Below are 11,392 nucleotides of genomic sequence, written 5' to 3'. Positions count from 1 at the left end.
CTTAAACTTTCTTAAACTAACCGCATCCACCACATCCGAAGGTAATCCGTACCAGAAGCCAATAGCCTTGTTAGAATAATAAAACTGTCTGATCTGAGATGACTTCTTACCGGCCAAATATGTATTTGTATTCCCTAGTTTTCCCATTCTCGCCATTAAATAAGAAAAAATATGATGCATCAAACTATCAAATCCCTTAACAATCATACACACCCCAATCAGATCACCTCTAACTCTGAACTTGTTTTCTTTTGAAAAAAAAAAAAAGGAAGAGATCTTAACCCAGCCTAATATGGTAACATTTCCATCCCAGGTATCATTCTAGTAGGTCTCCTCTGAACCTTTTTCAACAATTCAATGTCCTTTCTGAGGTAAGGAGCCAAAGGCTGAACACAGCACTCAAAATGTGGACTAAACAATGACCTATACAGTGACATTATCACCTCTTTAGAAATCTAAAGAGGTTATAATGTCATTGAAATCTATTCAGTATTTCTGTAGTTACAACTTAAAATCCTATTTGCCCTGGCACTAGCAATAACACATTGCTTGGATGGCTCAAGAGACTGAACAACTAGAACACCAACATCTTTTTCTTCAATAGTATTGTTAAGATTATTATCATTAAAATTATACTCATAATTCAAATCGATATCCCACATGCATTAGCTGCATTTATTATAATTAAGTCATTGCCATTTATTCGTCAAACTCGACATATAATTCATGTCTTTTTGTAAGGCAATAGCATCCTCCTCACAGCGAACAAAACACAAAACTTTAATTTCAGCAACAAATCTATTGACCATTCCTTCATCTATGTCATTAATGTACATCACAAAGATCAAAGATCCTAACGATGAGCACCGAGATACCCAACTCGTGACATTAATCCAGTTTGACTAAACTCCATTTATAACAACCCTCTGCTTTTTCCATCTAGCCAGTTTTTTATCCAATGAGCCACCCTATCCTCCACACCTATAGAGATAACTTTTTTTTAAACAAACCTCCTATAAATGGCACCTTGTCAAATGCTTTCTGAAAATCCAGATATACCACAATCACACCTGTACCCTCATCTACATAAGCAGTAACCTCTTCAAAGAATGTCAGAAGATTAGTAAGGCAACATTTTCCATTAGTCAAGCCATGCTGACTATCCAACAATGCCCTCCAGTGGCACAGCGGTACGTCTGTGGACTTACAACGCTAGAAACCGGGCTTCGATACCCGTCGTGGGCCGAACACAGATAGTCCATCGTGTAGCTTTGTGCTTAACTACAAACAAACAAACTATTAAACAAAATTTTAAACTTTGTTAAATGACTTTGCAAAACATCTTTCATCACACTTTCAAAAATATTTACTACTACTGATGTAAGACTAATAGGCCTATATGAAATGCCATGATTTGCCACTATACAAGTTTTGAACTTTCAATCAACTGTTATAACTGTGGCGGTTGAGCGTATTCGTGCATGGCGCCAAGTGGGCGCTACTTACTGGTTGTCTTCCTTCTAGTCAGTAGTTCTAAATTAGGGATGGTTATTGACGAATCTTGGTGTCTCCGACCTGGCTGTTTAGCCCGTATATCATACAAGATGCTTTTGAGGTTGAAAATACCCAATACAAAAATATCGGAAGAACTAAGAGACAAAGATATCATCAGTCCAACACCTAAGCTCATCAGGTAAGCTGTACCTGCAACAGCCATTCTGCAATGCTATTTGTTTGCAATCTTAACAATAAAGTTAAGGTACTTTCCATTTTAACACCGTATTAATACTGCTAATGTATTAAAATTTTTATTTTGATGAAAATCCATGGAATTTTATGATAATTGTTGCGTATATATATATAAAATTGTTAGTTCTTATTTTTCAGCGTCCTGTTTGTCATGGGTACCAGAAAAAGGAACTGTTGGAGCCAGCGGTGACTTAGCTCCTCTGGCCCATCTGGCCCTGGGATTGATAGGAGAAGGGAAGATGTGGAGTCCAGAAAGTGGTTGGGGAGAGGCTAAATATGTACGTACAATTTCTTCTTTCTGTAGTTGGTCCGGCATGGCCAGGTGGTTAGGGAGATCGACTCGCAATCTGAGGGTTGTGGGTTCGAATCTCCGTCACACCAAACATGCTCGCCCTTTCAGCCGTGGGGGGCGTTATAATGTGATGGTCAATCCGATTATCCGTTGGTAAAAGAGTAGCCCAAGAGTTGGTGGTGGGTGGTGAAGACTAGCTGCCTTCCCTCTAGTTTTACACCCCTAAATTAGGGACGGCTAGCGCAGATAGCCCTCGTGTAGTTTTGCGCGAAATTCAAAACAAACCAAACTTTCTGTAGTTATTTATTTATTACTATCTAAAAACAACAAACTTTCAGCTTTACAAGAGAAACATTACCAACGTTTCCGATGTTTTTGCGTGCATAGACTTTGTTATATTTTACTTTTGTGCCCACACTCGTATGAGAAAACATATAGATGAAACATTAATCTATAATAACAACTTCACCAGTCAAACTTTCTTCTCCAAAGACTCGAGTCTACCCGATTGTGTTTTTACTCAGATCATTTTAGAGAATTAAGTGTTTAGTTATGTTTTCTTCTTAAGAATGATTTGTTAGTTAGAATACACTATAGTTCATTTATTGGGCGAGTATTAATTTTCCTTTGTTGAACACGACACTTTCTTTACATCCTTGCTGTCTTTCGGGATCTTGCTTATGTATCTTTCACATGTCTGTCATGTCAAATCGTCCTTTCTCTGTCTTAAACCTCTTTTCGTATTACCGAAACCTCTAAATGGTATCAATAATTTCTTATTTGGTTACATTTTGTACAATTCTTTCTGTGTAAAAAGAAGTTCCCAAGCAGTCCATATTACACTCTTTTTTTTAGTTTGTCTTTAAGGATGCTGTTGCTAATACTGTATAATACTCTTATTCTTCGGATGAAAACCGATTTTTTATTTCTAAATGTAATTTCTCTTTTTCGCGATAGGTGTATAGATCATATTATATTAATCCATCTTTTAAGCAAATGAAATGTTCCTGTTTCTATTCTATTTTATAAAAAATCATATCTATTACCGTGATCACTAATATAACCAACATGTATTATAGGCTATTGCTTTTAGAAACATCTTGGTGTTATTGTATAACTTTTGTACGAATGTAACGTTGACAAAACACAGAATACTGAAATTGTTTGGCCATAAAATTATATTAGTGTAAGAAATTTCAATAACCAGTAAATTTATCACAGCTGCTTTTATGCATGAACTTCCTTGTAGTTATCTTTAAAAATCTTATATGTAATCTTATATGTCATCTTTTATGGCATAAAAGTCGCTAAATAAAATATGAACATATTTTTTTTTTTCTTTTTAGAGAAAACACTATTTGGACCCAAATTACACAAAATTAGCCGTACTAGAAATACACGAGTTATTTCTTTTCTTTGCTTCAAATTGTTTTTTTTTTTTTTCTTGGTGTCAATATCTTTGAATACAGTCAATAATTTTTTTATTCTTAATAAAATCATTATTTCTTTGTAGGTCTTGGAGTCACATAACCTGAAGCCAATATTTCTAAAGCCAAAAGAGGTAAGAATACTGACAAAAAAAAAAGATTAACTAAATTACAGAATTAAACTAAGTATGTTAATCACATAAAATCACTTATAATATCACTGTACGCAGAGAAGCAACAGAACCGGTGTCATATATATATATATACGTTTTAGTTAGTGTCTTAAGATGTTTAGCATATACTCAAACGAGCTAGAACGTTCCTCCATTTTGTAAAGTGAGCCATAAGAATTTAGAAACTTTAAAAAGTCGTGCTTGTGTGGGACTCTTTAATAAAGGTAACTACTTTAAAAAGTCGCGCTTGTTTGGGACTCTTTAATAAAGGTAACTACTTTAAAAAGTCGTGCTTGTTTGGGGCTCTTTAGTAAAGGTAACTACTTTAAAGGTCGTGCTTGTTTGAGACTCTCTAGTAAAGGTAACTACTTTAAAGGTCGTGCTTGTTTGGGACTCTCTAGTAAAGGTAACTACTTTAAAGGTCGTGCTTGTTTGAGGCTCTCTAGTAAAGGTAACTACTTTAAAGGTCGTGCTTGTTTGGGACTCTCTAGTAAAGGTAACTACTTTAAAAAGTCGTGCTTGTTTGGGACTCTCTAGTAAAAGTAACTACTTTAAAAAGTCGTGCTTGTTTGGGACTCTCTAGTAAAAGTAACTACTTTAAAAAGTCGTGCTTGTTTGGAACTCTCTAGTAAAGGTAACTACTTTAAAGGTCGTGCTTGTTTGGAACACTCTAGTAAAAGTAACTACTTTAAAAAGTCGTGCTTGTTTGGGACTCTCTAGTAAAAATAACCACTTTAAAAAGTCGTGCTTGTTTGGGACTCTCTAGTAAAAGTAACTACTTTAAAAAGTCGTGCTTGTTTGGGACTTTAGTAAAAGTAACTGATCAGTTATTTATATAAATCATTTTGCGATCTTGAGAAATATCTTCTTCAGGCCAGTGATTGCACAGACTGGACCAAAGTAGATACTGAACCTCAGCTATCTTACTTATTTCGAAACACTAGTTGTTGGACAGCTTCGGGTTGTATTTATTCATTAGTACTCTAATCATAGACTCTATGCTCTTAACACCGACTTGGTGTGCTATACACGAAGATGATACTGCATTTATGGACTTTGTACTCTAAACAGTGACTTGCTCTAATCATCGGCTTCTTGCTCCAACTTCGAAGCTGTTACTCTAATCCTGGACTTGATGTTCGAGAAATGAACTTGTGTTCTAATCACAAAACTGATTTACTGAGCACCGATTTGAGATTATAATACTGACCTTATGCTTTAATCACAAAATTATTGCTCTAGTCAGACTACATGGACTTGATTCGATTTGGTGCTCTAATTACGAAATTGATGCTTTAAATATGGGCTTAGTGCTCCTATTTAGTGCTCTAATTACGAACATCGTTCTCCAATAACTGACATAATGTTCTGAACGTGGACTTGATACTTTAATACGGATTTGATGCTCTAATCACAAACTTCTTACTTTGATTATGGACGTGATGTTCTGAAGACGCAGTTGATCCTGACACAACGGATTTGGTACTCAAAGCAGGTTTTTTAAGTTAAGTTATTTAACTACAGTTTATAACGAAATTACTCATGTACTTTCAAATTATTGCAGGGTATAGCTTTGCTGAATGGTACACAGTTAATTACATCAATAGGAGCAGAGGGTAAGTCATCAATCTAGTAAAAATAAACTTATTATCATGGATTTTTTAAATTTTAATTTGATATTCACATATCTAACTTAATTTAACTGAATGGCAGTTACAAGCCACTGTGTCCAATAAACTAACGTCACTGCCAGAAATACTAGTGTTTATTTTAATGTAGATCTCCACATGGACTTAATTTCTTTAGTACAATTTTGATATAAAAGAAAGTAACAGGAATTTAATAGTAAATAAGTTTGCCCACGGCAACAAATTAAAAAAATTACAATTTTCAATCCCGTTCATAAATAATTGTTATAAGTTATATTTTTAAAAATGCGTTTCAGCCGTAGAAAGAGCGATGATTATTGCCCGTCAAGCCGACGTGGTAGCAGCTTTGTCAGTGGAAGTGTTAAAGGGGACCACAAGAGCTTTCGACAAAGGTAGTAATCTTGAACACAAACTTAGATAGTTCAGTTATTTAGTGGTAATCTATAGATTATGAGACATATCCCAATTCAATATATCTGGATAAGCAACCTTTCTTTAAACGGTATAGTTTATAAAATTTTAAGGAAATTATTTCACAATCACATTATAAATTATAGATTTAAAATTACTTGCTCCAGATATTAATATTCAAAAGAATATCATAAATAAAATGTATGTTTAGGCCGTTATAAGTACTAATTATTTTTAATATTTTAATACAAGACGAAGAACCAACACTCAGATTGATCTGCTAAGCCTCACCAGACGTATACATATTTTTAAAAGATGTTTCATGTTGCAAAGTGAACTTAAGAAGGAAGTTAAACGTGCTTAAACTCTAAAGATTTTTGATTAAATATGAATAAAGTTGCTTAAGATGTCATTCTTATTTTTGTTGGTAACATTAGGACAGAAAGTACATCGTTTGGTATTTGAAATGTATATTCCGATAAATATGTTAATAAAACTAAAATGTGACAGGACTGAGAACATTTTAAATTTTATAATTCAAATCTTTACATATTGCTAATTTTAGCATCGGTATGGTTCTTAGGTGACTTAACTAGATTATCAACAGACGATTATCTACGATTTAAGTTAGCTTGGGCAGTGAAACAGTTATTAATAACGGATACAAACAGCCGACAAAACATTCGCTTAAACTAGAAATACTAATTGACAAATGTTATTATATATTTCAAATAATATTTTTTTTGGCTTTTCTAATGCCGATAAGTTGAATTAATATTTATGAGGTTACGAACAAAACTAGTAAATTGAGTAGTAATTTAAAAACTAAACTTTAGCAAGCAGTAATTAATAACTAGCATCAAATGCATATTTGATGCATTTATATTAACTCTACATACTTATTAGTTTGCGGAATGTTATGTTTAATAAGTTTAAGGTCCTTTCTTTGGAGTTTTACTGTTGTATCAAATTATTCAAGGACACAAGTAACAATTAGTTTGCTTTTGTTAAAAAAAATGTAATAAAGAGTATACTTGGAAGAAACATAAGTTAAAGTTAATTTTCTTCCACAAAATTTCCAAGACTAACATTCAAAAGGTTTATTGTAGTTCTAATTCGTTTTTACTTACCAGGTAAGTTTTCTAGGATACTCATGTCATGGCCATGACATTGTCTTAATAACGATTATCATGAAATGTCAATTATCTCATGTTCTTCGTCATATATTACAAATGTTTAAAAGAATTGAAAGCCATAAGTTTTTTTTTCTTCCCTTCAGAAATACAAAAGATTCGACCTCACCGCGGTCAAATTATTGTAGCTCGACGACTGAGGGCGCTTTTGCATTCCAATACTCATCCTTCAGAAATAGCAGGTATATAAATGGAGCTTTGATTATTTCAACATGTTATGTGTTGAAAAGTATGAAAAAGAAATAAAAACAACTAAGTTTGACGATAATATAGGTTTCGTATTTACTGAATAATTAGAGCATATATTTTCAAAATTGAAAATGTGACATTTTCTTTAAGAATTGTACGTGCTGTCATCAATGTTTTACATAGAGCTTATTCGAGAAGGTGGTAACGTCAAGAAGCTATCTGTAAACAAATAACTATATCAAGACCTAGTTTTCCTCGATTTAAAACTTTGATTTTCCTTTTCTTTTGCTTGAGGTATAATATATAAAGTTTATAAATGCTATTATCTTGATAATTCATATCACTGTACAGATTTTGAAACGCTCTTCATTCTATTTAGAGAGCCATAGGTTCTGTAATCGAGTGCAAGACGCATACACGCTACGGTGCTGCCCTCAAGTGCACGGTATTGTCAACGACACCATTGAATTTGTGCGTCACATCATCACCACGGAAATGAATAGTGCTACAGACAATCCTGTATCTTTTGGTTTTGGTACAATTAGTTGAGATTACTTTTAAAATATTGAAAGACAGTTGTTTCAAAATGCTCAATGAATATATATATTTTTGTTCAATGTCGGAAACGAAAATACGTTCCACAAATATACACTTTGCGCCATGTTGAGCTCCAATAAAGTAAAACTAAAACTCCGAGTATCCGGACAAGTCTTTCTTCATGCTCCACAATCACTGGATCAGTGTAATATTACAAATGTTCAAAATGCCTACCACCGCTATCAATAAAAGTATGACAACAGAATAAATATGTTCCGTATTTTTTTTTATCAGGAATGCCCATAGTTTATCGTGTACAACGATGTTTGCAGTGAACTTTTACTGAAGGTTCCAAAACTGCTGTGGAGATTTCCAGTGGCGTAACTACCAAATATACCCCCCCTCCCCTCATATAATAAGTAGTTAGGCCGGTCTCCTACATTTATTTCCCTATAAATGTAGCTACGATTCTGTCTGATTGATATCTTAACAGAATAGTGCAACCACCTTCTAGTTCAACCAAATTAAGTTGTATGTCACTCCCCTTGTCAGCAATTTAAGTTTCTCAGACCCTTTGCACCCTCCCACTACAAACGTGGGTAGAGAGAAGAAAATACAATACAGCAATACAGTACAATGATAGGAGAACCTGTTGGAACGATGCTGTACGCATCTACATTTGCATGAGATTTTGTTAATTGAAAAGTGTATCCAACTACATTACTAAACATACATTTCATACTTGATATGGCTGGTTGACTTCTACAGCAAACCTAGTCACGAAAGGGGTACCTCCCCCCTTCAAAGTCGCTCTGTCAGCTGTTAGGCCGTTATCGTGTAACGCTCAATCCCACTCTACGTTGGCAAAATCGTAGCCCAAGAGTTGGCGGTGAGTGGTGTTGACTAACTGCATTCCATCTAGCCTATCAATGATAAATTAGGGAAAGCTAGCGCAGATAGCTCTCGTGTAGCTTTGCGCGAAATTCGAAGTCCTAATTTAGCTACTGTAAGTGCGTGTATTTAAGATCTTTACAAACACGTAAGCCATTTACAGTATGCTACAGTAAACCGTCATATATTCTATGCGCATTTTATAACGTTGTACACTATACTGAAAATAAAAAAGAAGTAATGGAAGTAATGGTTTATAAGCGCATTTCAACAGAACGAAGTAAGATTTACTCACACAGGTAATATAGCAGGCTTTGCATGCTCGGAGAGGAAGGTTCAAAGAAATAGTAGTATTGTAACTTAGTTTTCTGTAAACTGGAGTGTGTAATTCTGTTTGAAAAGAAAAGAATGGTGGGTCAATGTTAAGTAAAGATCCGAGGCTCAAATCCCCAAGGTGGACAGAGAACAGATAGTCCATTCTGTAACTTTGCGATTAAAAGACAATAGCAACAACAAAGGCGATATTGAAAAAAAAAGGTGGAAACTGTTGAAATATGAGAATTTTATTGTTTAGGTTTTTTGTATCGTTGGTGTTGGAACCACAGTGTCTCAGCGGTAAGCTTAAGGGCTTATAATGCTAGAAATTGGGGTTTGGTACCCGCGGCGGCCACAGCGCAGATACACCATTGAGTAGCCTTGCCCTTAAACACAAACAAGACAAACAGAAATATCTAATTTAACAGCAAAGCATCCAGAGATGCAAGCTAAAAAAAGCAGTTCTACCAAGTAATACTGAGACAGGTTATCAATTTTAGTCAAAGTTTTTTAGGTTACTCGATTCTAAAATATCCCACATATTTGGAACAGTTTTCAAATGAACATTATTTTTTTGTTAATGCCCATTAGTCATATTTCCTCCAATGTAAAAACTATAGTATTGATTTAGTGAAACAGTTAGTGTTTAACTGTTAAGTTCTGATGGAAGCAGTAGCACAAATAGAATATAGTAATGTTATAAAGGTTAAGAGTTTTACCTACTCAACAATGGTGTGAGAAAATTGTATATCCAGAAGTTCCATTACGAAGGGATATGTACACTAGAACAAGGTTTCTGGATATGTACACTAGAACAAGGTTTCTGGATCTGTACACTAGAACAAGGTTTCTGGATATGTACACTAGAACAAGGTTTCTGGATATGTACACTAGAACAAGGTTTCTGGATCTGTACACTAGAACAAGGTTTCTCAAACTTTTTGCACCTTAAGACTCGCATATGCATAGCTGGAGTAACCGGGGGAGCACTGGGGCACCAAATTTTGACCCAGTAGCGAAGTGCCACTTTGAATGAGGAAAAGGAGACTTGTGTATAACTATCAAGGAAATTCGCTTTTTTGAAATCAAGTCACGGTTAACATAGCAAATAAGGTTCCCCCAGTCGAACATGGGGCATTCATAAACAAGTGGAATTATATTTGAACCATAACAGCTTACAAGTAAGAACAAAACACGTCAATGGGGTTGGGTGTGAGAGCAACCAGGCTCAGCACAGTGTTAGTTGCCTCGTGTCCTTTGAGAAAAATGTAGGTGTTTCGTTCTTAAAGAATGTGAGAAATATACTTACCAACTATTTGTAGGATAAGGTAATCATAATTTGTAAACCAGGAATTCTAACAAAAAACAAAAGTTATACCTCTACTCACTAATTCCAGATGAAGACAGTATTGGAGAAGCTTGTTGTATAACTGACAGTTGTATTTCTCTGATTGGCTTTATCGTTTTAGAATTTTAGTGTTATAAAAAGTACAATCAAATAACAGAAACATGTTCTGTGACAGTGTCAAGGCTATAGCTATGGCGACTGACTGCACCAGTGTCGTCACATAACGGCTCTATACTTAAGCTAATTAAACTGGCTGAACCTTTGTTTCTAATGCATTTATACTGTATATTTAAATAATAAATATAAGAAATGAAATTTAATGGAATTTTGAGGGGGGGGGGGAGGACAAAATTTCTAATCTATGGGCTGTTTGCGGAAATTAGGAACATTGTAAGTTTTTTATATATATATGGCTGCAGGTTTTTTTTACAATAGGTGTCTGTGACTTTATGGAGATAAATTCGAACAATAAACAAAACAGCACACTATTCACTTGTTTAAAAATATATTCAAAACAAGTCTAATGTGTACAAAAACTAGTTACATTATTGGTTATCACAGTTGTATCCAGAGCTTTAAATTGTCTCCTTTGCATCAAAGTCCACACAGGCGGGTTCAATTACTTTAGAACACCCTTTGATAAGACAAATTCTTCTTTATCTCTATTGTTACAATACCACTGTGAAATCACTTTAGATATCGTCCATTATTATGGCTAAACTAACAATTACATAGTCCAACTTCAATCTCACTAATTTAACTTTTTCTAACATACTTTACGCGCACAGAATAATCTAGAAATCTCTAGCCCTCTAGAAGCAACAATATTACATGTAACTAGAAAAACTTAGAAGCTTCGAGTAAGATGACGTCAACAATATTACTAAAGCCTGCATACACAACGTACGACTCGTACCGAATTACATAATGAAACTTGTCACAGCTATCACTTTTAAAATAATTAACTTTTAATACTCTTGTAATAAAAACTAAATAATCATTAAATATTAAATCACTAAATAAGAACTCTTAAACTAAACACTTGTATATCCAACAGACATGTGATAATCTTATTCTAAGAGGGAAGTAAGATCTATAGTTTTCCAAACCTAAAAATCTCACAGTAAAGGAAAATTAAGAACAAGAAAACGATAAAGTATAATACGATTTTCCTTAGCTTATTTCAGTTGGTATTTTCTGACCGAGGCGAAATTATTT

The 11,392-nt window shown here is 34.3% G+C and overlaps 1 protein-coding gene across 1 annotated transcript in view; it reads left to right on the top strand.

The window, feature by feature from the left end:
• The window catches only part of LOC106478726 (histidine ammonia-lyase-like), a gene marked incomplete at its 3' end in the record, with an annotated part of 33,435 nt that extends 22,047 nt beyond the window's left edge, over positions 1–11,388 (top strand). The window contains exons 9-15 of the mRNA XM_013939287.2: positions 1,888–2,027; positions 3,555–3,602; positions 5,206–5,257; positions 5,587–5,682; positions 6,981–7,076; positions 7,463–7,602; positions 11,362–11,388. Of these exons, the coding sequence (XP_013794741.1) occupies positions 1,888–2,027; positions 3,555–3,602; positions 5,206–5,257; positions 5,587–5,682; positions 6,981–7,076; positions 7,463–7,602; positions 11,362–11,388 (599 nt within the window). The remainder of the gene's footprint in view (positions 1–1,887; positions 2,028–3,554; positions 3,603–5,205; positions 5,258–5,586; positions 5,683–6,980; positions 7,077–7,462; positions 7,603–11,361) is intronic.
• Positions 11,389–11,392: the final 4 nt, after the last annotated feature.

The sequence above is a fragment of the Limulus polyphemus genome, unplaced genomic scaffold, assembly GCF_000517525.1.
Source record: "Limulus polyphemus unplaced genomic scaffold, Limulus_polyphemus-2.1.2 Scaffold245, whole genome shotgun sequence".
NCBI classification, from domain to species: domain Eukaryota; kingdom Metazoa; phylum Arthropoda; class Merostomata; order Xiphosura; family Limulidae; genus Limulus; species Limulus polyphemus.
Note: the sequence above shows the minus strand (reverse complement) of the source record. Positions and strands in the feature narration are given on the sequence as shown.